The 24,547-nt window shown below is 47.0% G+C and overlaps 1 protein-coding gene and 1 pseudogene across 1 annotated transcript; one reads left to right on the top strand and one right to left on the bottom strand.

Annotated features, from left to right (window-relative positions):
• Positions 1 to 677: 677 nt before the first annotated feature.
• Positions 678 to 3,296, bottom strand: LOC147087948 (histone H2B pseudogene; annotated as a pseudogene).
• Positions 3,297 to 23,335: 20,039 nt separating this feature from the next.
• On the top strand, positions 23,336 to 23,670 carry LOC147087947 (histone H4). Its single transcript, XM_085977855.1, has one exon. The coding sequence runs from the start codon at positions 23,336 to 23,338 to the stop codon at positions 23,645 to 23,647; it is 312 nt and encodes a 103-aa protein (XP_085833981.1). The 3' UTR covers positions 23,648 to 23,670.
• Positions 23,671 to 24,547: the final 877 nt, after the last annotated feature.

Below are 24,547 nucleotides of genomic sequence, written 5' to 3'. Positions count from 1 at the left end.
CTTCTGGAGGAATGAAGACAGCCTACTTGTGATTGGTCGCTCTGTGGTGAATTTCATTGGTGTTTTCCGGTGACCAATCACAGTCTGTTTTTCCCGCCAATGAAAAGTGTGTGGAAATAACTGCCTCAACAGTCAGATCGCCAACCATTTTTTAATTTCAAAAAGCCCGCCAATATTTTCCAAAATCTGCGAATTAATTGAATAAATTCACTTTTAGCCAAAGATTTCCGGACAGTTTTTTATTCCTTTTGTCTTATTCCATCTCTCCCTTGCAAATTCTAGGCTGTTACAATTAGGATTAATTTCGGGTTCAATTTCAAATGTATCGGGCGGGCCTCAATTTGCATTGATTCTGTAACGGGACACATTCCAGCTCAATCTGTGTAAAAGTGAGGATTCACAGATTATCGATCGATCCTTTGCACAGGCGCTGCTGCGGGAGTGAAACCAGATCTGGGAGTCCTGCTGTGAGAAGAGAAGAGGGACAGAGTGTTCAAACTGACCGCGTTCTGGTCTCTAAGAAACCCCATTCTGGGTTATTACACTGCAGGAATTCTCGGGTTAATAAAACGATTGACTGCCAATTGGCATTTAAAAAAATGAAAATGTTTTTACAGAGATTGAGGTGAATGAAATCCGAGTCTCATCTCAAAAACAAGCTTTTAATTCGTCGGAAGGAGCTGCAAGTGAACGGGTCTGAGAACAAAGGGAAAGAGCGATCAGGGACCGTGTTTGTCGTTTACTGAGCGGGAAATACAACGGCGACGCTAAGGTCGATCCGGTCAGTGAAACTGCTTATCTGAAAATTCAAAACTAAATTGACAGCTGGAACTTCAAACGTTCTCAAACACACTTGTTCAGGAAATAATTACAGTAAATTGATTCTAAAGGGAGATGCGATGTGTAGATCTTTCAGAGAGGTTGTGGGTGGCTCTTAAAAGAGCCGTTGTGTTTGGAGTTTCTTCTTTCAGGACAGCGTGGAGTTTTACTTGGAGCTGGTGTATTTGGTCACCGCCTTTGTCCCTTCCGACACGGCGTGCTTGGCCAGCTCCCCGGGCAGCAGCAGGCGCACGGCGGTCTGGATCTCCCGGGAGCTGATGGTGTGCCGCTTGTTGTAATGGGTCAGGCGGGAAGCCTCACCCGCGATGCGCTCGAAAATATCGTTCACAAACGAGTTCATGATGCTCATGGCTTTGGAGGAGATGCCGGTGTCGGGGTGAACCTGCTTCATCACTTTGTAGATGTAGATGGAGTAACTCTCCCTCCTCGACTTTCTGCGCTTCTTGCCGCCCTTCGGTGCCGCTTTCTTCACGATTTTTTTGGCGCCTTTCTTAGCTGCTGATTTCTTCTCGTCAACCATTTTCTCTTTCAAAGAGCAAAGATATAAGGAAACGCTGCTATCAGCTCGCCTGATATAGGCAGCCGCACGGTCCGTCCCACAGAGCTATGCTAATCAGGGATGAGTGGAGGCAACGATTCTGATTGGTTTATTGGCAGTATGGTCAATATCCTTTGTTCTTTAACTCTCCGATTGGCCTCTTTACACATCCAATCAGATTTAGCGCTCACCACAATCTCACAATCTTGAATGCTGTCATGAATTACAACCCACCCTTATTTATACTCTGTTCTTTATTTATTTCTAATCTGCTCTCAATAAAAATGGTCACTGACGGCCTGTCTTACGAGGATGGTTCATTAATATATTGCCTATATATATAGATATATATATATTCAATAATCTGAACAGCAAACTCACTGCTGTGTATGTCGATCTAGATTTATAAATGTTTAACAGACATTGACCGTTCTATGACCGAAATTGCCTGAGGGTCACTTCTAATCAGGACAATTCCAGCTTAACAACTGTAGGGATTTAATATTAAAACACAGCTGGGATAATTGTGATCAACAGGTCAGTTTCTGTGAGAGTAAGCAACCCTTTCACAGATACAATGGGTGGCTCTGAAACGAGCCTTTATGTTATTAGATTAAATCTTTTCCCCTTTACTTGCTCTTGCTGGGCCCAGCCCTGAATTTCTTCGGCAGAAGCACCGCCTGGAACCTAAGCAGTTCAGCAATGATCTTAGTGAATGGTGCAGCAAACTCGATGGCCTTATGGCATGCTCCTGTCAGTCTCTGGTATGTGAGCGTTGTTTTTTTCTTCAGTTTCTGATTTGGGTTTTATTACACACCCTGACAGCATCTGGGATCTAAGTGTCTGTTTCACTCTATATCGGTCAGTTTCTGGCATGTGAATGTGGGAATTACTCTGTACCTGTCAGTTCCTGGTATGTCATTGTGATTTTATTCAGTACTTGCTGGTTTCTGATATGTAAGTGTGGGTTTCCCTCTGTTCCTCACATTTTCTGTAAGTTAGTGTGGTTTTTATTCAGTATCTGCTAGTTTCTGGGATGTGAGTATGGATTTTACCCTGCATTTGTCAGTCTCAGGTTTGTGAGTGTATGTTTTCTTCTCTATCTGTCCGTCGCTGGGATGTGAGTGTGGGTTTTACTCTGTATCTGTCTGTCTCTGGGATGTGAGTATGGGATTTACTCTGTAGCTTTCAGTCTCTGGGATGTAAGTGCATGTTTCACTCAGAATCTATCAGTATCTGGGATGTGAGTGTGGATTTTACTCTATCTGTCTGTTTCTGGGATGTGAGTGTGGGTTCCACTTGATTTTGTCAGTCTCTGGAATGTGAGTGTGGGTTTTATGCTGTATCTGTTAGATTATTGTAAGTGAGTGTGTATATTATTCAGCATTTGTCTGTTTCTGGGATGTGAGTGTGGGTTTTGCTATGATTTATGTTAGTCTCTATACAAATGTTCTGGATGTCTGGGGAACCCACGCAGGCTGCTCACCGGCTCTTCAGTGGAAGAAACCATGCATGTGCCAAAACTTGAATGGGCCGCACACCCAGTTAAAGGGGCTGCACACCCAAAATATTAAAGGGAACATTGTTCTGTACCTGTCAGTTTGTTGTATTTGAATGGGGTTTTCTTATACATCTGGCAATCTCTGGAACGTGTGTGTGGGTTTTATGCTATAACTGTCAGTTTATCTTATATGGGTGTGTGGTTATTTGGTACCTATCAATTTCTGGGTTGGGAGTGTGGAGTTTAGTTTCTATCTGTCAGTTTGTGGTATGAGTGTGGGTTTAACTCTGCATTTGTCAGTTTCTGGGTTCTGAGTGTGGGTTTTACTCTGCATCTGTAATTTTCTGGGGTGTGAGTGTGGGTTTGAATCGACATCTCTCAGTCTCTGGTATGTGAATGTGTGTTTTATTCTGCACCTCTCACTCTTTTATGGGAGTGTTGATTTTGTTCTGCATCAGTCTGTCTCTCGTATGTTAGTCTGGGTTTTACTCTGTATCTGTTAGTCTGTGGTATGTGAATGTAGGATTTACTCTGTATCTGTTAGTCACTGGTATGTGAGTGTGGGTTTTACTCTTTGGGTTTTACACTGTATCTGTTAGTCTCTGGGATGTGAGTGTGGGGTTTACTCTGTATTTGTTCGTCTCTGGTATGTGGGTTTGTGTTTTACTCTGTATCTGTTAGGCTCTAGTATGTGAATATGGATTTTATTCTGTATCTGTTATTGTCTGGTATGTGAGTGTAGGTTTTACACTGTATCTGTTAGTCTCCGGTATGTGAGTGTGGGTTTTACTCTGTATATGTTATTATCTGGTATGTGAGTGTAGGTTTTACACTGTATCTGTTAGTCTCTGGTATGTGAGTGTGGGTTTTACTCTGTATTTAGTCTCTGGTATGTGAGTGTGTGTTTTACTCTGCATCTGTTAGTCTCTGGTAAGTGAGTGTGGCTTTTACTCTCCATCTGTTAGTCTCTGGTATGTGAGTGTCGGTTTTATGCTGTATCTGACAGTCTCTTGCATGTGAGTTGGGTTTTACTCTGTATCTGTTAGTCTCTGGTATGTGACTGTGGATTTTACTCTGTATCTGTTAGTCTCTGGTATGTGAGTGTGTGTTTTACTCTGTATCTGTTAGTCTCTGATATGTGTGTGTTGGTTTTATTCTATAGCAAGTGTTCCCTTTAAGCAGCAGGTCCTGTACAGCAGATCCTACGATGTTCTAAAAGCAACAACTGCACATGCATGTTAATCTGAATAGGTCATGCAGCCCCCACAATAAATAATCTCTGGGAATTGAGTGTGGGTTTTACTCTGTATCTGTCTGTCTCTGGGATTTAAGTGTGGATTTCACACTATCAGTCAATCTCTGGGAGGTGAGTGTGATATTTACTCTATATCTGTATGTCTCTGGTATGTGACTGTGGGCTTTATTCTGTACCTTTCAATTTATTCGATGTGTGTGTGGCTTTCTCTCTGTCCCTGACAGTCTCTGGTGTGTGAGTGCGGGTTTCATTGTGTGTTGTTCTGTCTCTGGTAGCTGAGTGTGGGTTTTATTCTATATTAATCTGACATTCAGATTAACATGCATGTGTGTGTGTGTTTTACTTTATAGGATTGAAAATACGTAATTTTTTTGAAGGTGAAAGCCGAGTAAAAGTTCATATTCAGAGGGATTTGTGTGTCCTTCTACATGAATCACAGAAAGTAAACAGCAATCAATTGGGAATTAAATTTTATATTTGCCCTTATTGCAAGTGGTTGGAGTATAAGTGTATGGTAGTGTTGGTTCAATTTTATAGGTCTGGGATGAGCAGAAATGTATTCCCTTGGAGGGTTATAAATCTTCTCATATCTAACCCAGAGTTCTGCGGATGCTCAGTCGGTGGGTATATTCAAGATTGAGATATGTTGATTTTTGGGCACTTAGCATATCAACCGAATCAATTTCTGCTAATTACATCTGGGGTTCTCTCTAACTGTCAATCCCCGGTGTCTGAGTGTGTGTTTACTCTGTGTCTCTCAGTCTTTGGTTTGTGAATGTGGGTTCTACTCTATACCCGTCATTTTCTGCTATATTAGTATAGTTTTATCTGTACCAGACATAGTTATGATACGTGAGTATTCGTTTTACTTTCTAAGTTCATTTGAATTTCGAGCAGGGGTTGGCCATTATGCCCCCTGAGCCTGCTCTGATATTCAATAAGATCATGGCTGACCTTCGAACTCAACTCGGATTTCCTGTCCTTTCCCGATCTCTCTTAATTCCTCCGCAGTACAAGAATCTATATCAGCCTTAAACATAATCAACGACTGGGCATCCACAGCTCTTTCGGGCAGCGAATTCCAAATATTCGCAACCCGCTGAGTGAAGAAATTCCTCCTTATCTGAGTCTTAAAAGGCCAGCCATTTTTCCGGAGCCTTTGCCCCATAGTTCTAGATTCTCCTGTGAGGGGAAACAATCTCTGAAATGTGTGAGTGTGAGTCTTACTCTTTACCTGCCAGTTTCTGCTAAATTGTGGGTGGCTTTTCATTGCACCTGTCAGTTTCTGGTATGGAAGAGAGCTTTTCACCCTGTACCTGTCAATTACTCGTAATTGTGTATGGGCTTTACTCTGTATCTGCCAGTTTCTGTCGTGCGAGTGTTTGTTTTGTTCTGTATCTGTCAATCTCTGATACATGACCTTCCCCTGCAGTATCCATAGCACTGTTTGTGACCTGAAATCTTCTCTCTTTTTTCATCCCCATTTTTAATGTTGTTTTAAAATTCCTTTTTATTTCTATGGGAGACGCATGGAATTCCATGGAAGATCAAAGTATTTTGTCAGTTGCAATGGTCATTTTTTTTCTCTTAAAATCCTACTGCAACGTTCCATAAGCCAGTTCTGACCTGCGAGGGGTATTAAAAGTATCTCGGCTGCGATGGCAGGGAATCGAACCCAGGTCAACTGCTTAGAAGGCATCTATGTTCACCACTGTACCACCATCGCTCACATCTTAATTAATATATTTACGGACTTCTTTGGCCCCTAAGTGGGCCAAGTGAGAGACACAGCAATCATTTAAATCAGAACATCAGCACTATGCTGAGGCACTTTCCCTCCAATTAAAAATGGCCACTGTGAATTGTTATATCGCTAGGATTGAGCCCTCACCCCATTTATTATTTTTAAATCTTTTATAGGTTAAAAAATAATAATCCACAAAAATAAATTGAAAATCATTTTTATGGGAGAAGCAAATGGACGATAATATATTTTTGTAAATTTTAGTGAAATGGCATTTGCTGGAAGGCATTAAACTGCGATAGGGAGACCTAAACTGTAGCAAACATATCAAAGTTTGCAGGTGATACTAAGATGGGAGGGAAAGTAGTGAGTGAGGAGGACATAAAAAACCTGCAAGGGGACATCGACAGGCTAAGTAAGTGGGCAGAGATTTGGCAGATGGAATACAATACTGGAAAGTGTGAGGTTATGCACTTTGGCAGGAAAAATCGTAGAGCAAGTTATTACCTTAATGGCTAGAAACTGAAAAGTACTGAAGTACAAAGGGATCTGGGGGTCCTGGTGCACGAAACTCAAAAGGTTAGTCTGCAGGTGCAGCAAATGATTAAGAAGGCCAATGGAATGTTGGCTTTCATTGCTAGGGGGATAGAATATAAAAATAGGGAGCTATTGCTTCAGTTGTACAAAGTATTGGTGAGACCGCACCTGGAATACTGCATACAGTTTTGGTGTCCATACTTAAGAAAGGACATACTTGCTCTCGAGTCAGTACAAAGAAGGTTCACTCGGTTAATCCCGGGGATGAGGGGATGGACATATGAGGAGAGGTTGAGTAGATTGGGACTCTACTCATTGGAGTTCAGAAGAATAAGAGGCGATCTAATTGAAACATATAAGATTGTGAAGGGGTTGGATCGGGTGGATGCGGGGAAGATGTTCCCGATGATGGGTGAAACTAGAACTAGGGGGCATAGTCTTAGAATAAGGGGCTGCTCTTTCAAAACTGAGATGAGGAGGAACTACTTCACTCAGAGGGTGGTAGGTCCATGGAATATGCTGCCCCAAAAAGCTGTAGAAGCTACATCATTACATAAATTTAAAACAGAAATAGACAGTTTCCTAGAAGTAAAGGGAATTAAGGGTTACAGGGAGCGGGCAGGAATTTGGACATGAGTCTAGGTTCAGATCGGTCATGGCCCTGTGGGCAGTGGAGCAGGCCCAGGGGCCGTGTAGCCTGATCCTGCTCCTATTTCGTGTGTCTAATTCTGTTAGATTCAGGAGATGGTTCTGTGATAGTGGATTGGCAGTTAGGATCAGATCAGCCATGATCTTATTGAATGGCGGAGCAGGCTCGAGGGGCCGATTGGCCTACTCCTGCTCCTATTTCTTATGTTCTTATGTATCAACAGGAGCCTGGTTGCGATGTCGCGAATTCAAACCCCAATCAACTCGCTCAAAAGAGCAGCTACAATCACCACTCTCCAACCATCGCTCTAATTTTAAAATGTAATCCTCTGTATTTACAGATCGCACGCAATAGATCTTTGGAGCTTTAGTCAGGACGAGTAAAAGACTTTGCAATCATTTCAATCTGAACATAAACAAGGTGTTCAGATTATTTCTCTCCAATTCAAAATAGTTACTGATGAATGGTTATATTGTTGCACTCCTAGCTGGCGGCCAGGAGATGGCACCAAACTCTAATAGTTTGGAGTGTGCGGATTGTGTCCACACATCCAGACCGCTGTGAGTCTGGTGCTGCCCGGGGAGCTGGCCAGCACGGCGTGTCGGAAGGGACAATGCCGGTGGCCATTGCAAATAAATTTCACAACGCCCTGAGAAAGCATTAAGCAAAGCAACGGCTCTTTTAAGAGGAAACCACACCATTAATTTCGTCGAATTATCCATTCGGGATATTGTCCTTTTAATGAATCAGAGAAAGGTACAGCACATTTGTTTGTGGCTTTACTCTGCCACTGTCATTTACTACTATGTGAGTGTGGGTTTAACTCTGTACCTGTCTGTATCTGGAATGTGAGTGTGTGATTTAATCTGTACCTGTTGTTTTCTGGTAAGTGAGTGAACATTTTTCTTCGTATCTGTCAGTGTCTTGATGTGAGAGTGTGTGTATCAGTCTACATGTCCACCTCTGGTATGGAAGTGTGTTTTTTATTTTGTACCTGTTATTTTCTTGCATGGAAGAGAGGCTTTTCTCTGTACTTCTCAAGCTCTGGTATGTGTGCGTGGGTTATACCCTCGATTTCTGATTCTCTGTTATGTGACAGTTCATTTAATCTAAGTCAGCCAGTGTCTGATATAATACTGTGGGTTTTACTCTACTTGTCAGTTTCTGATACGTGAGTGTGGCTTTTCTGCTGTAACGCTCAGGTACTGATATGTGAGTGTGGGTGTTTCTCTGTACCTGTCAGTGTCTAGTATGTGAGTACAGGCTTTATTCTGTACCTCTTGATTTCTGATATGAGAGTGTGTGGTTTACTCTTTATCATTCACTCTCTGGCATTTGAATGTAAGTTTAATTTTGCATCTGTCTGCCTCTGGTATGTGAGTTTGGGTTTTACTCTTCCTCTCAGTTTCTGATATGTGAGAGTGGCTTTTACTCTGCACCCGTCAATATCTTGTATGTGAATGTGGATGTTGCGTTGTACCTTTCAGTGTCTAATGTGTGAGTGTCTGTTTCACTCTGCCTGTAAGTTTGTGACATCGTAGTGTGGTTATCACACTGTAACTCTCAAATTCTGAAATTAGAGTTTGAGTTTAACTATCTTTATTTCACTCCATGGTGTGTGAGTGTGGGTTTTCCTCTGCATCTCTCGGTCTCTTGTATGTGAACTTGGCTTTTACTCAAAACCATCAAATTTGTGAATTTATTCCATATCAGTCAGTTTCTGATTTATCAGAGTGGGGTTTCCTATCTTCCTGTCAATGTCTGCTATGGAAGAGAAGGTTTACTCATAATCTGTCAGTTTCTCGATTATGAATGTGGGTTTTGAGTCTGCATCTATCAGCCTCTGATGTGTGATATTCACTCTGTATCTATCAGGCTCTGATATGTGAGTTTCACTCTGTATCCATCGGTCTCTGGTATGTGAGTATGTGCCTTACACTGTATCTGTCAGTTTCTGTTATGGAAGTCTGGTTATATTCTATACCGGTCTTGTTCTGATATATGAGAGTGGGTCTTACTCTATACCTGTCAGTTTCTGCTCAGAGATTGGGTTTTCTGTTGTACCTGTCAGTTTCTGGTATGCTGGTTGGGTTTTCGGCTTCACCTGTCAGTCTCTGCGATGTGAGTGTGGGCTTTTCCATATCTGTCAGTCTCTACAAATACAGAGTAAAGTCCATACTCACATCTCAGTTACAGATGTGTCAGTGTTGATTTTACCCTGTACCTGTCATGTCAGTCTCAGGTACGGTAAGTGAATGTGATTCTTCTCAATCTATTATTCTCTCTGTCTCTCGGTCTCTGGTAATGTTTGTGAATGTGAGATTATTTCTGTATCTGGTAAGTTTCTGCTACTGTTTGCGAGTGTGGTGTTGATTATGTATCTGTTACACTGGTAATGTGAGTGAGTGGGAGATTCGTTATGTAATTGGCAGTCTCGTGTACTGGACTATTCTTGCTCTGTGTGACTTTTGGACTCCATTCCTTCTCCACCTTATGTAGGCCAATGCTAGTTTGATTTTATCTGTGACTGTCTCAGGAGGAGGTTTGGTTCAGTCCATTACCTCTGATTGTCTGGTCTTGTCTGTTGGCTGTTGGGTTTGATAGTCTGTGTACAGCCAGCAGTGTGGATTGACACCGTATCAGTGTCTATCTGTTCGTGTGTGTGAGTAAAGGAGTGAAAATATATCTGCCTGTCAGAGCGATATGTTTGGACTTTGAAACAACATCTTATTCTACTGCTGCAAGTGACTGTGAGATTCATAATGTATCTCTGGGAATTCGGATCACTGTGGGACTGATTGCTTCTGCTGCCTGTGATAATAGGATTGAGGGCAGTTCTGTGTCTCTGTGTTCTGTGTGTGAGAAGGAGCTTTCTGACTGTCCCTTGTGTTCCGGATGGAGGAAAGATCACACTTATTTTGGCTCGTTGTAGTAGTTTGCTATGAGATTAATACAAGAACAATATAAGTTATAATATATGGATTGGTGTCGCTAGAATATAAAAATAAAGTTATATTAATGTGTTTGTTTATAATGAAGTAATGTATCTTCAGAGGGGAAATCGCGATACAAACATTGTCTGACCTCACTGCAGTACAGCGGCACGCAGATTCTCCACGCCAGGTGTGTAGGACGGTTCTATAATAATTATCAGCATCCAGGCACAACCCAAACCCAGCTCTGGACCATGAATGGGACCATCCGATTGGCACAGTCCAGGTTTATATCTCCCAGTCCCAAGTGACTATATATAAAATTCTGGATCGCTTCCTGCAAGATAGTCAGAGGTACCTGGTCTGTACAAATAATTGTTTTCAGTCTATTGAAACCGAGTTGAGGGCCTGTGTAGATAAAAGACTGCCACAGAACCCGTATCCATATGAATTTGACAGAGTGTATCCATATGTATTTGCCGGAGCGACAATGTATCTTTCGATCACCAGCAACACCTTTCTGGAGAACACAGCGCACCGAAACAAAATAACCGATCATTGAAATGTATTCTTTCACACTTCTCACCTGGTGCCTGCAATAGATGCACTTTGTGAAACTCCTCACATCCTCACAGTCAGGCTGTGTTTCCACTGTTCCCTGTCCTAGAACAACAGACATGGTGAGATTGCAAATGATTCAGGAACATTCACTCCTGATTTGGGGGAAGAAAGCAGCAATGATTTGAAAGAGCGAGGTGATGTACTTTCTCTGTTACCTTACACTGTACACAGAGCCCGAGAAAGGCCTCACCCTTCCCCCTACTCTCTCCATGTTCCGGAACTGGTTCCCGCTCCAATCTGTCTCTTACAAAGAGCCCCCGGTTGCCGCTAAACTTACCCCGACTCAAAGCCCATCTGTGGACACAGTCCCAATGCGATGTGCTGCTGTGAGGAGGTTGCTGTTTGCTCCCTTACTCGGGCCCGTGATATCTCCGCTCCCTGATGTGTTCAGCGATCATCAGCCGAGCACAGAGGAAACGCCCCCTGCTGGCAGAGCTGGGGGAGGGGAGCTCGCAGGACACTTCCTGTCACTTTAAACACTGTGTGGAGAGGGGGAGGAGCAGGCAAGTGTTTATCACGCATGCTCAGACCTGTCTTCCTCAACCTCAAATTAAATAAAGCAACAACAACAACAACTTAAATCTATATAGCGCCTTTAACGCAATATATCGTCCCAATCAGCTTCACAGGAGCGTTATCAAAGAAACATTGACACCGAGACAGATAAGGAGATATTAGGAGAGTAGGAAGTGACTCTGGACACACGTCAGTTGCAGCCGGTGAGTGTGAGAGCGACGCGAATCCTGTCCCTTAGCGCGATTTGTTCCCCCAATACTGTATGGAACAATGGAGAGGAACAGGCTCTGTCAATCTCAGACACTGAACTGCTGGTGAGTGGTGTTCGATCCGTGGTTCAGTGGATAAATAATTACACGGATGCTGTACATAAACAAATCACAGGTCTTTACTGGAGGAGGGTCATCTCTAGACTGGGGTACAGAGGCATGCGCACAGCTTATATACCAGTGTGGTTACTGCCGGTAATACAGTATACAGGAGCTGTAATAGTAGTTCTGACTTAAAGCACATACACGACAATTCCTCCCTTTTTATATTAATAATACCCCCTTAATATTCAAATAACAATTACATTTTTACATGTACATTCAATAACAAAAGTCCATTTATAGATTCAGTCTTTGGTGCGGCTTCCTGACCCTTTCAGGATAGTGCCTTTCCGGAGGTTCTTGTTCTTGGTGCAGAGGTGATTCTGACCCCTTTCAACGGGTAGTTCATCGGGTTCCACTGCTACTGGGTCTGAAGTATGTCGGGTTCATCCCCAGGTACTCGAGACATGGGGTTGACGCCTTCCTGGGACGCTAAGATCTGATCGACGTGACTTCTCACAATGTTCTCCCCGACATCCACTGTGTACATTAATGGCCGCTACCTTGTACATATCATTCCGGGTTGCCACTTCTCTGTTCGATAGTCATGGGCCAAGACTGGCTGCCCTAGATTGAAGCTTATTGTCGGCTTCTCGTTGATGTGCTGGATTTGTTTGTCGTCAACATTTCTTCGCACATTTGGTCTGAGCAAGTCCAGACGAGATCACAACCTTCGATTAAAGAACATCATGGCTGGGGTCTGGTTGGTAACTGCATGCATCGCGTTTCGGTAGGCTGATAAGAAATTGTCCATCTTATGCTGTAGTGGAATTTCCTCATCGCACATGGCCTTTATCGCCTTCTTAAAGGTTTGTACGAACCTCTCAGCCAATCCATTGGTGACTGGATGATACGGGGCGGATGTGTAATGCCTTACCCCATTCCTTTTCATGAATTTTTGGAACTCGTCGGACACAAACTGTGGTCCATTATGAGAGCAGATCTGCTCTGGCAAACCGTTTCTGGCAAATATGGTCCGTAGGACTGCAATCGTTTTCTCTGTAGTGGTTGAAGACATCTTTATCACCTCAGGCCACTTTGAATGAGCATCCACTGCTATTAAGAACATTGAGTCCATGAATGGACCAGCGAAATCAATGTGCACCCGTTGCCATGGAGAGGAGGGCCACTCCCATGGGTGTAGAGGGGCATGTGGTGGTGCATTTTGGACCTTTTGGCATCCTAAGCAGCTCTTAGTTAGGTCTTCGATTTGCTGATCGATTCCTGGCCACTGCACATAAGCCCTAGCAAGGCTTTTCATTTTCACTCCCCCCAGATGACCTTCATGTAGCTCCTTTAACACCCTCTCCCTTAACTTGGGTGGAATCACCTCTCTGGATCCAAAAATCACTGTCCCCTGGCATACTGACAGCTGTTCTCTTCTGGATGAGAATGCTGGCAATAGTGAGTCACCAAGTGTTGGCCATCCCCTCACCGTCAATTCATATACCCGTGACAGCGTCGGATCATTGCTGGTCACCTTCTCTATATCCGCATTTCTTGCTGGCAATCATTCAATTATCGACGAATAAAATATCTCGATCGGGTCCACTGCTGGTGCTTCCTCCACCATAGGCAGTGGCAGGCGCGATAGCCCATCAGCGTTCCCATGCTGTTTCGTGCCTTTATATTCTATTTCATATTGATTCGCCCCTAGAAACAGGGACCATCTTTGTAACCGCTGTGAAGTCATTACTGGCACGCCCTTCTTAGGATTAAAGATGGAGACAAGTGTTTGGTGGTCAGTCAGCTAGGTGAACTTCTGCCGATGCAGATAATGGTTGAATTTTTTTACTCCCCATATTAGGCTGAGGGCCTCCCTGTCAATCTGGGCGTAGTTGCGCTCGGCTGAGGTTAGTGACCGAGACGCAAATGCTACTGGCCTTTCCAACCCATCTGGGAATTTGTGCGACAGCACCGCTCCAATGCCGTAGGGGGATGCATCACATGCTGAACGAATTGGTAGTGCTGGGTTGAAATGGGCCAGCACCTCTTTTGATGTGATCAATCCTTTACACTTCTAGAAAGCTCGTCTACGTTCGTCATTCCACTTCCATGGTACCCCTGTTTGCAGTAGGATGTTCAGTGGGTGTAATACTGCAGACAAATTTGGTAAGAACTTGTGGTAATAGTTTACCAGCCCGAGGAACGACTTCAGTTGTGACACATTTTCCAGTGCTGGAGCCTTGACTACTGCCTCAATCTGGTCAGGGGACTTATGTAACCCCTCTTCATCGATGACGTGGGCACAATACGAGATCTGTTTCTGGAAAAACTCGCACTTGTGGCGATTAGCTCGTAGCCCATATTCCTTTAATCTGGCGAGCACCTTCTCCAAGTTAGCAAGGTGATCACCGTCATTTTCGCCCGTGACCAAGATGTCGTCCAAATAACACTGGGTCCCTGGAATCCCTTGCAGGACCTGATCCTTCGCCCTTTGCCAGATAGCCGGAGCCGAGGCTACTCCAAACACCAGCCGGTTGTATTGATAGAGACCTTTATGGGTGTTGATCATAAGGTAATGTTTCGCAGCTTCTTCTACCTCCATTTGCAAGTACACCTGGGCTAGATCAATTTTGGTGAAGCGTTTACCACCAGATAGCGAGGCGAAAATATCCTCAATTCGTGGAAGCAGATATTGCACCGTGTGAAGGACTGGGTTCACTGTCACCTTAAAATCCCCACAGATGCGGACATTCTTTGGTCCCCCAGGCACATTACTCAACGACCTCTTCATTACAGGAACGATGGGTGTAGCCCACTCGCTCCAGTCCACTTTGGACAGTACTGCTGAACGTTTCAACACTTCCAGCTCTGCTTCAACCGCTGGTCTGATCGCATAAGGCACTGGTCTGGCCTTCAGAAACTTTGGACTTGCATTATCCTCTTTTTTAATTGTTGCTGTTATTCCTTTTAGTGTTCCTAGTCGCTCCTGGAAAACTTATTTTGCGTCGGTTAGCATTTTTGACAGTTGTCCAGATGTGACATCGTCATCCTTTTTGGCCTCCACCTTCAGTGCATGTATGGAATGCCAATCTAAATGTAGCTTCCGGATCCATTCACGTCCTAGCAGTGGTGGTCCTCCATTTGGCAATACATATATAACCATTTCAAATATTTCCTGACATTTATATGTCACTTTCACCCTTATTTTTCCTTTGGGGTAGACTTTTTGCCCCGTATATGTCTTCAAGACAATCTCTGTAGCTTTCAAGGGTATGTGTGAAAATAGCTGCTTGTAGTCTCTTTGATTTATGACTGTTAGAGCTGACCCTGTGTCCAATTCCATTTCCACTTGGACTCCATCTATCTTGAGTGTAACCCAGATAGTCTGGTGATCCTCCATTTCAGTTACATTATGTAGTTTCAGACAAACCAGCTCCTTGCTTCCGGAGTCTGTGTCACTTTTCTGTTCATCTGAACCACTGTCCATCACCTGGTGTAACTTTTTGTACTTCTCCTGTGGAGATTTCTTACTGTTGGGTTTCTTCCCAGACCTGCAGACTCTTGCTATGTGTCCTGCTTTCCCACACTGTCTGCACACTTGGTCCTTGAACCAACAATCTTTCTGGTCATGTGTTGTTCTGCCACAGCGATAGCACTTCCCTGTTCCATAGGTCATTTAATTGGTGCCATATTCTTGCGGTCTCCGTTGTACCTCTGCAGTGCCCCTTGTGGCTGCTTCGTGTGATACTGCCATATTGAAAGCTTTGTCCAGCGTAAGGTCCTTTTCTGATAGAAGCCATTTCTGGGTTCCTTCACTTTGTAGCCCACACAAAAACTTGTCCCTTAACGTGTCTGCTAGTCCCGCTCCAAACTGGCAGTATTTCAATAGCTTGCGCAGTTCCGTTAGGTACTCAGCATTGCTTTCGCCTTTGTGTTGGTTCCTTTTATGCAACTTAAATTGTTCTGCTATCAGCAGCGGTGTGGGGTTTAAGTGGTCCTGTAGGATTTCTACTATGCTTTCAAAATTCTTGTTTACCGGCTTTTCTGGGGTTATTAGATTTCGCAGTAACCCATAAGTTTTTGTACGCATGGAATTTAACAGAACAATGCTTTATTAGCACCTGGCACTTCATTCGCCCTGCAGTACACCTCAATACGTTCCACATATGTCTCCCAATCTTCGACTTCATTATCGAATGTAGAGATACTGCCACTCTTCGGCATCCTTGGCTGTGCGTTAACTATCCCCAATGGTGCCTCCCGTGCTTCCCCTTCTTCTCCGCTGGCAAAAATGGCGTCTCCCGTGCTTTCCTTCATTCCTGTGCTCGCCCGTCTTCTCCGCTGCGGCTTCACAAAATGGCGTCTCCCGCGCTCTTCCTTCTTCTCAGTGGCTCCTCCTGCGCTCTCCCTGCTTCTCTACAGCTCAATGGCACATCCCGCGCTCTCCATGCTTCTCCGTGTCTCCCCTTGCTTCGCCCCGCAGACCCTGATCAGCCCGTGATCCCTGGCTCTGCTCTGCGCATTCTTCTCTTGATATTTGTCGACGCTGCTCAGTCTAGAACCCGGCTGTTTCTTACCCTCTCTCTCTCTCTCCGGTTTGCAGTATTTTTCCTCGACGCCACTCGGTGATCAATCCCCGGCTGCGCCCTGCTCTCTTCACCCTCTTTCGTACCCCGTCGACGCTGCCCGGCTCTCTCTCTCTGCCATCGGTCGGCTCCAGCCGCCGCTGCTCGGGAAGGGTCTGCTCTGCACCTGTCGTTGGTCTCTTACTGCTCGTTGTGGCTGGGGAACCACAGCCTCCCCAGCGAAGTTGGATCTCTGCCTGCCTGCTGGGCGGTTGCTTGCGGTCGACGCCCATGTTCCTGGACTCAACTATTTTTTTTTATGTTGCAGGTAGATTCGCATGAACACTCGTCACCACTGTTACATCCGTGGTTCAGTGGATAAATAATTACACAGATGCTGTACATTAAAAAAAAATAGGTCTTTACTGGAGGAGGGTCATTTCTAGACTGGGGTACAGAGGCATGCGCACAGCTTATATACCAGTGTGATTACTGCCGGTACTACATTATACAGGAGGTGTAAAAAGTAGTTCTGACTTAAAGCACATACACTACAAGTGGGGAGTTTAATCAGTCTCTGCCTGTCTCTGTTTGGTGTGTAGGCAACAGATGCCAGACATAGAAACATAGAAGGTAGGAGCAAGAGTAGGCCATTCGGTCCCTCGAGCCTGCTCCGCCCTTCAATGCGATTATGGCTGATCATCGAAGTTCAGTACCCAGTCCCTGCTTTCTCCCCATACCCCTTGATCCTTAAGAAATATATTGTGGTAAACCACGTTCACTATCGTATCACTGTTAGTAGTTAGCACTGTTCACCACTGTTCGTTATAACTGTATCACTGACCACTATTGTATCACGGTACGAGGTTGCCTCTTGCCACACTGCTATACCTGGGATGACCACTGCCGACTCCGCCTTGGCTCCACCCACCAGGCCAGGTATAAAGGTGAGCGACTGGCTGGTATTCCTCCTGCTTGGATCGGATCACCCACAAGAGTGGGCTCTGTTATTTAGTCAATAAAAACCTTTAGTCACCTTCGTAACTCTTCGCCTTTTATTGGAGGAATTGATAGGTATATCAATTTTATTGACTAAATTTAATGATGTCCGACAACGAGTCACAACCGGCGGAGGAGCCACCAGCGCAGCTCCCAGGAGCACAGCCACACCAGCCAGCTTGGCTGCGAGCCCTCAGACTGCCGTACCTGGACCTGAACCCACGAGCAGCAAACTCAGCCGCAGACTTTAAACACTGGCTGGTCTGCTTCGAATCATACCTGAGAGAATCCAGCGTCCCTCAGGCATCCAAACTAAGTGTCCTGCAGGCACAACTGAGCCCGAGAGTATACACTCTCATCGAGGACATGACTACCTACGAGACCGCCATCAACCTGCTGAAACAGAAGTACTGGACCCCGGTAAACTACATGTACGCTAGGCACCTCCTAAGATCACGGCCGCAACAGCCAGGAGAATCAGTAGCTGAATTCTCACAGGCGCTATATGCACTCGCCAGGAACTCTGACTTTAAATTGGTGTCGGCAGCCGAAAATACTGAAGATAATATCCGCGACGCATTCCTGAAAGGCCTACGGTCCGAGTACTCACGGCAAAGACTGCTGGAAGCTAAAGACCTCAGCATGGAAAAAGCTGAAGCCCTCGCTATCTCCCTGGAAGTGGCCCACCAAGATCAGGAAGCATTCACCAGGTACTGCTCGCGACCCTGGGACTCGGGCCCGACCCCTACCACAGCACCCTTCCCAGCGCCGCCCCCGGGACCTACCTCTGCGTCGGCGTCCCGGACCTGACCGGCCCCGCCACCCCCGGCACCGGCCCCGACATCGGGCATCCGCGATCGGGCCGCCGGCTGTTTTTTTTGTGGCCAGGAGAAGCACCCGAGGTCGCGCTGCCCAGCCAAGAACTCCATATGCAAAACCTGCCTGAAGAAAGGCCACTTCTCCAAGGCCCGCAGGAGCGGATCCTCAGAGGCCAGCAGTGCCGCATGCGAACTATGGGGGCGGCCATCTTTGTTTAGGGCAACTGAGGCCAGCATCCCCACACATGAGTCATGGGGGCGGCCATCTTTGATTAAGGCAACCGACCCCAATAGTGCCTCATGTGAGCTACGGGGGCAGCCATCTTCTCCGTCATTTTGCCCTACCTCGTGGGAGACGCCATTTTACTCACCACGCCCGACCGCCTCGCCCGCAGATGACAACGACTCGTTCAGCTACACACTAGCTTCCGTCACCCTGGACCAAGCCCGCCCGCACCATCTGTCCAAGTCAATGATGGACATCAAAGTGAACGGCCACGCCACGACCTGCCTGTTCGACAGCGGAAGCACGGAGAGCTTCATCCACCCAGACACGGTGAGCCACTACTCCCTCTCTGTCCTACCAATGCGCAGCCGAATCTCGATGGCATCGAGGTCCCACGCCACGGACATCAGCGGCTATTGTGTCGTGACCCTGTCGGTTAAGGGCACGGAGTATAAAAACTTTAAACTCCTCGTCCTCCCCCATCTCTGCGCTGCCGTCCTACTAGGGCTGGATTCCAATCCCACCTCCAAAGCGTAACCCTAGCATACGGTGGACCCCTCCCCCCACTCACAGTCAACAACCAGCAAACGTTAAACCGCCCACCGCGTAACACCTGCAGCCTCTCCACCCTCAAGGTCCCGCCACCCTCTCTGTTTGCAAACATTACCCCTGACTGCAAACCCGTCGCTACCAAGAGCAGGCGGTATAGCGCCGGGGACAGAGCCTTCATTAGCTCTGAGGTGCGGCGCCTCCTGAAAGAGGGCATTATCGAGGGGAGCAGCAGCCCCTGGCGTGCCCAGGTCGTAGTAAAGACCGGCGATAAAAACCGCCTGGTCATCGACTACAGCCAGACCATAAACAGATATACCCAGCAGGACGCATACCCCCTCCCCCGCAAATCTAACATGGTCAATCAGATTGCACAGTATAAAGTATTCTCGACCATCGACCTGAAGTCGGCCTACCACCAACTCCCTATCCACCCTGAGGACCGCCAGTATACCGCCTTCGAGGCGAATGGGCGCCTATACCACTTCCTTAGGGTCCCCTTCGGTGTCACTAATGGGGTCTCGGTCTTCCAAAGGGAGATGGACCAGATGGTTGACCAGAACGAACTGCAGGCTACATTCCCCTACCTAGATAACGTCACTATCTGCGGCCGCGACCGGCAGGAACATGACGCGAATCTGGAGAAATTCCTCCGTACGGCCCAACGGCTGAACCTCACCTACAATAAGGAGAAATGCGTGTTTAACACCACGCGCCTTGCCATCCTCGGCTGCGTAGTGGAGAACGGAATCATCGGCCCCGACCCAGAAAGAATGCGCCCCCTCATGGAGCTACCCCTCCCCCACTGCCCTAAAGCACTTAGGAGAACCCTGGGGCTTTTCGCCTACTATGCCCAATGGGTACCCAATTACGCGGACAAAGCCAGACCCCTCCTGAAAGCCACTTCCTTCCCCCTCACGGAGGAGGCATGCGCGGCCTTCTCCCTCATTAAGGGAGACATAGCCAAGGCCACGATGCACGCAGTGGACGAGTCCATCCCCTTCCAGGTGGAGAGCGACGCATCCGACTTTGCCTTAGCCGCCACCCTAAACCAGGAGGGGAGGCCAGTGGCCTTCTTCTCAAGGACCCTACAGGGCCCCGAGATCCGACATTCGTCGGTCGAGAAAGAGGCCCAGGCGATCGTGGAGGCAGTACGGCGCTGGAGGCACTACCTGGCAGGCAAACGATTTACCCTCCTCACCGACCAGCGTTCGGTGGCTTTCATGTTTAATAACAAGCTGAAGGGCAAAATCAAGAATGACAAGATTTTGAGATGGAGAATCGAGCTCTCCACCTACGATTATGAGATCTTGTACCGGCCAGGGAAGCTGAACGAATCCCCTGATGCCCTTTCACGAATGACATGCGCCAGCGCGCATATCGATAGGCTTCAGACCCTCCACGACCAGCTCTGCCACCCCGGAGTCACCAGACTCTACTATTTCATTAAGGCCCGCAACCTGACCTACTCCATCGAGGAGGTCAGGACCATGACCAGGAACTGCCAGACCTGTGCGGAGTGCAAACCGCACTTCTATAGGCCGGACCGAGCAAGCCTGATCAAGGCCACCCGCCCCTTCGAGCGCCTGAGCATCGACTTTAAGGGGCCCCTCCCGTCCCCTGACCGTAATGTGTACTTCCTCAACATCGTTGATGAGTACTCCCGTTTCCCCTTTGCCTTCCCCTGCCCCGACATGACCAGTAGCACGGTCATTAAGTGCCTGAATGCCCTCTTCGCCTTGTTCGGGTTCCCGAACTATATACACAGCGACCGGGGCTCCTCCTTCATGAGCGAGGAACTCCGGCAATTCCTCCTAGAGAGAGGTATTGCAGCAAGCAGGACCACCAGCTACAACCCCATAGGTAACGGTCAGGTGGAAAGAGAGAACGCGACGGTATGGAAGGCCGTCCTCTTAGCCTTAAAGTCTAAGGGCCTCCCAACCTCCCGCTGGCAAGAAGTCCTCCCGACAGTGCTGCACTCCATCCGGTCATTACTTTGCACGGCCACTAACACCACCCCCCATGAACGAATGTTCGTTTTCCCCAGGAAGTCGACTACGGGAACCACTCTACCAACCTGGCTGACCGCCCCGGGGCCGGTCTGGCTGCGGAAACACGTGAGGGCCCATAAAACGGACCCCCTGGTCGAGAGGGTGAACCTCCTGCACGCCAACCCCCAGTACGCCTATGTGGCGTACCCAGACGGGCGGGAGGACACTGTCTCCCTACGAGACCTCGCACCCTCAGCCGATCCGGAAACACTGCCACCACCCCCCCCCCCAACCTCAGCCCAGGTAGACGACATGCCGGAACCCCACGAGCCCTCGCCGACCACGCAAACACCAGCATCAACACCGGATAAGGCACCAGCACCGGATAAGGCAACACCACCGCTGCGGCGATCGGAGAGGCTTACGAAGCCTCCGGACAGACTGACCTACCAGAATTGGTTGTACACTTCACCCCGCCGGACTTAATTCTAAACAAGGGGTGAATGTGGTAAACCACGTTCACTATCGTATCACTGTTAGTAGTTAGCACTGTTCGCCACTGTTCGTTATAACTGTATCACTGACCACTATTGCATCACGGTACGAGGTCGCCTCTTGCCACACTGCTATACCTGGGATGACCACTGCCGACTCCGCCTTGGCTCCACCCACCAGGCCAGGTATAAAGGTGAGCGACTGGCTGGTGTTCCTCCTGCTTGGATCGGATCACCCACGAGAGTGGGCTCTGTTATTTAGTCAATAAAAACCTTTAGTCACCTTCGTAACTCTTCGCTTTTTATTGGAGGAATTGATAGGTATATCATATATACAAATCCTTCTTGCATATATTTAATGTATTGGCCTCTACTGCCTTCTGTGGTAGAGAATTCCACAGGTTCACCACTCTCTGGGTGAAGAAATTTCTCCTCATTTCTGTCCTAAAATGCCTACCCCTTATCCTTAGACTCTGACACCTGATTCTGGACTGCCCGACCATCGGGAACTTCCTTCCTGCATCTAGTCTGTCCAGTCCTGTCAGAATTATATAAGTTTCAATGAGCTCCCCTCTCATTCTTCTAAACTCCAACGAGTACAAGCCCAATTGATCCAATCTCTCCTCCTACATCATTCCTGCCATCCCAGGTAACAGTCTGGTGAATCTTCGCTGAACTCCTTCCATGGCAAGTACATCCTCCCTCAGATAAGGCGACCAAAACTGCACACAATACTCAAGATGTGGTCTCACCAAGGCCCTGTACAACTGCAGCAAGATATCCTTGTTCCTGTACTCAAACCCTCTCGCTATGAAGGCCAACATACCATTTGCCTTCTTAACGGCCTGCTGCACCTGCATGCTTACCTTCAGCGACTGGTGCACAAGGACACCCAGACAAGATCCCGGGCCGGTGAGTCTGTCACCCCATGTGTCTGTCTCTGTGACTTGTGCACAAGATCAATCCCCAGTCAGCAAATCCCCCAGCCCTGCCAGTTATATCTGGATCGATGCTGAACCTCTCAGTTTTCGGTCTATTGAATCCGAGTTTAAGCCATGTGTGGTAAACAGAATGTCTCACTATTTCTGTGAATAATACTATATTCTAAAAGCAGGCTAGGATACACACAGACAAACTGTGACACGTTCCTGCCCCTAAACCTTTCTAACAGAGAGTGCCTGGGCCGCCTGTATCAGAGTACGAACATTAAGACTGACACCATCTCTCTCTCTCTCTCTCATTGCTGTCTCCGGGTGTTGAGAATGGAATGCATCAGACACCAGTTGCTCTGTTCAGTTCCTCAGTTTCGGAGGAGGAGAGAGAGAGGCTAGAGGGGCAGTGAGATCATCATTTCTATTTTCATATAAATCAAACATATTTCTGCCTGCAAACAATATAGTACCTTCAAACCAGATAGTAGTGAACACAGCCACAGCTGTGATTGGCTCCTGCCCCTGAATCTGGGGAACAGACACTGTGAGGAGCGCCGGCCTCAGAGTGTTTAACACTGACTGAGCTGGGAAACTCCAACGAACCCCGAGAATCGACAGCACAGGCCGAGCGGAGAGGAAAACCTGTCCTGTGAACTGTAAATCTGGGAACAGATTGTGCTGTGAATGAGCAGAGTGAACATTGTGTCAGCGAGAGTGTGTTAAAGGGACGGGCGGGTTAGACTAATGTCACTGTGTTTGTGTGTCCGCCCTCATCGCCGGATTTCAGAGGCAATCTTGTGTAAAATTCAAAGATTTCCCTGTCATAGGATCGCCCTGCCCCCCTGCTCAGCCTTGCAGTGGGAATTAAACGTGAAGCTTTATTTGATTTCAAATTTCAGCCGAAAAACAGAGAACATGTCGGCGATGGGGTGAGAGAGCGCGATCAGTGCAGCAATGAAACGGCTGTAAATCGAAATTGCTGCCTTTACTTCTGATGAAACTTTCTCGGCAGCAGACATCCCGTTCTTCGAGACAGAAAGAGGCCAGTCTGGGAATGTGGAGTGCCCGAGTTTAATTGGAATCGGAGAGTTAATGAGGAGAGAGAAACACAGAGAGGCTGGGGGGGCCGGGAGCTGACAGCAGGATGTCTCCTCCCCTCCCGCTCTCTCTGTTTAATCTCTCACTCTGTCTCCTCCCCTCCCCGCCTCTCTTACTCTGCGCTTTCTCAGTCAGGTCGGAGTCGGCTGTATATAAGAGCAGCCACAAACAGTTTGTTTCTCATTCAGCAGAAGTTTGACTGAAGAATCATCATGACTGGACGAGGTAAAGGAGGCAAAGGACTCGGCAAAGGCGGAGCCAAGCGCCACCGTAAAGTACTCCGTGACAACATCCAGGGCATCACCAAACCAGCCATCCGCCGCCTGGCTCGCCGTGGCGGTGTCAAGCGAATCTCGGGTCTGATCTACGAGGAGACCCGTGGGGTGCTGAAGGTTTTCCTGGAGAATGTGATCAGGGATGCGGTCACCTACACTGAGCACGCCAAGCGCAAGACGGTCACTGCCATGGATGTGGTGTACGCTCTGAAACGGCAGGGCCGCACTCTCTATGGATTCGGCGGCTGAACAACTCGACCCTTTCAACCAAACTCAACACAAAGGCTCTTTTAAGAGCCACCCACAGCCTCACAGAGAGCAGTGACCTGGGAACGGGAGATGGTGTAGATTGTTCTCAAAAATAGATTGTGGTCAGAAATATTATTAACAGATATGTGATGTGTTCTGTAATGTTTGAATTTCGCTTTCGGTTGCACCAGGTTTATGGAGAGTTATTTCCTCAGACGGAACATTCCCTCTCCGTGTAAAGCCACATCGCGTCTACACATTTCTCCATTGTGCAGTTTTACTGTAATGATTATAATTTAATAATTAGTTGGCTGGTCGGACATAAGCCGTTGAGTGGGTTACTGAAAAGAGTCCAACTTGTGAATTTGCAGCCAGACGGTGGTGTCCGGCCCTGATACTGACAGGGTTTGTGAAATTGTGAAATTTCAGTTCAGTCATTCGGGGACCTGAAATTACCGCAGTTTGAGACCGCTCTAACCCGACCTTACTTCTGATTGGGGGTCCGCTCCACAATCCCATTTCGTAACCAATCACAGAGCCACAGATTAGAAAGTAAGCACATCATTGGTTGACATTGTCGGCCTGTCGACATGTTTGAATTTTTTTTGATTTTGAAAAAGCCCGCCAATTCCAGTGCCGGAAAGAAGCGAATTAATCTAAAGTCTAGTTTCAATGGAATGATTTTAAAATCTCCGTCATTTTGTTCTGTTATTCTGCGTTCACCGTCAGTAATTCCTGGCGCTGTTCTACGAACAGGTTTAATTTGTCAGCCTCTTATCTGTAACCGGCGCCAATAAGTCTCCATTCAGCAATCTAAAATGTGCCGAGTATCAGATCGCTCACTGCACAGTTACCCAATGACAGATTATTGGCCAAGGCCTTCTCACAGGCTCCACGGGG

This window comes from Somniosus microcephalus, unplaced genomic scaffold (genome assembly GCF_052327205.1).
Source record: "Somniosus microcephalus isolate GS21.2 unplaced genomic scaffold, FLI_Smic_1.0 unresolved_chr5, whole genome shotgun sequence".
NCBI lineage: Eukaryota > Metazoa > Chordata > Chondrichthyes > Squaliformes > Somniosidae > Somniosus > Somniosus microcephalus.
This window is presented reverse-complemented; position numbering and strand designations above follow the sequence as displayed.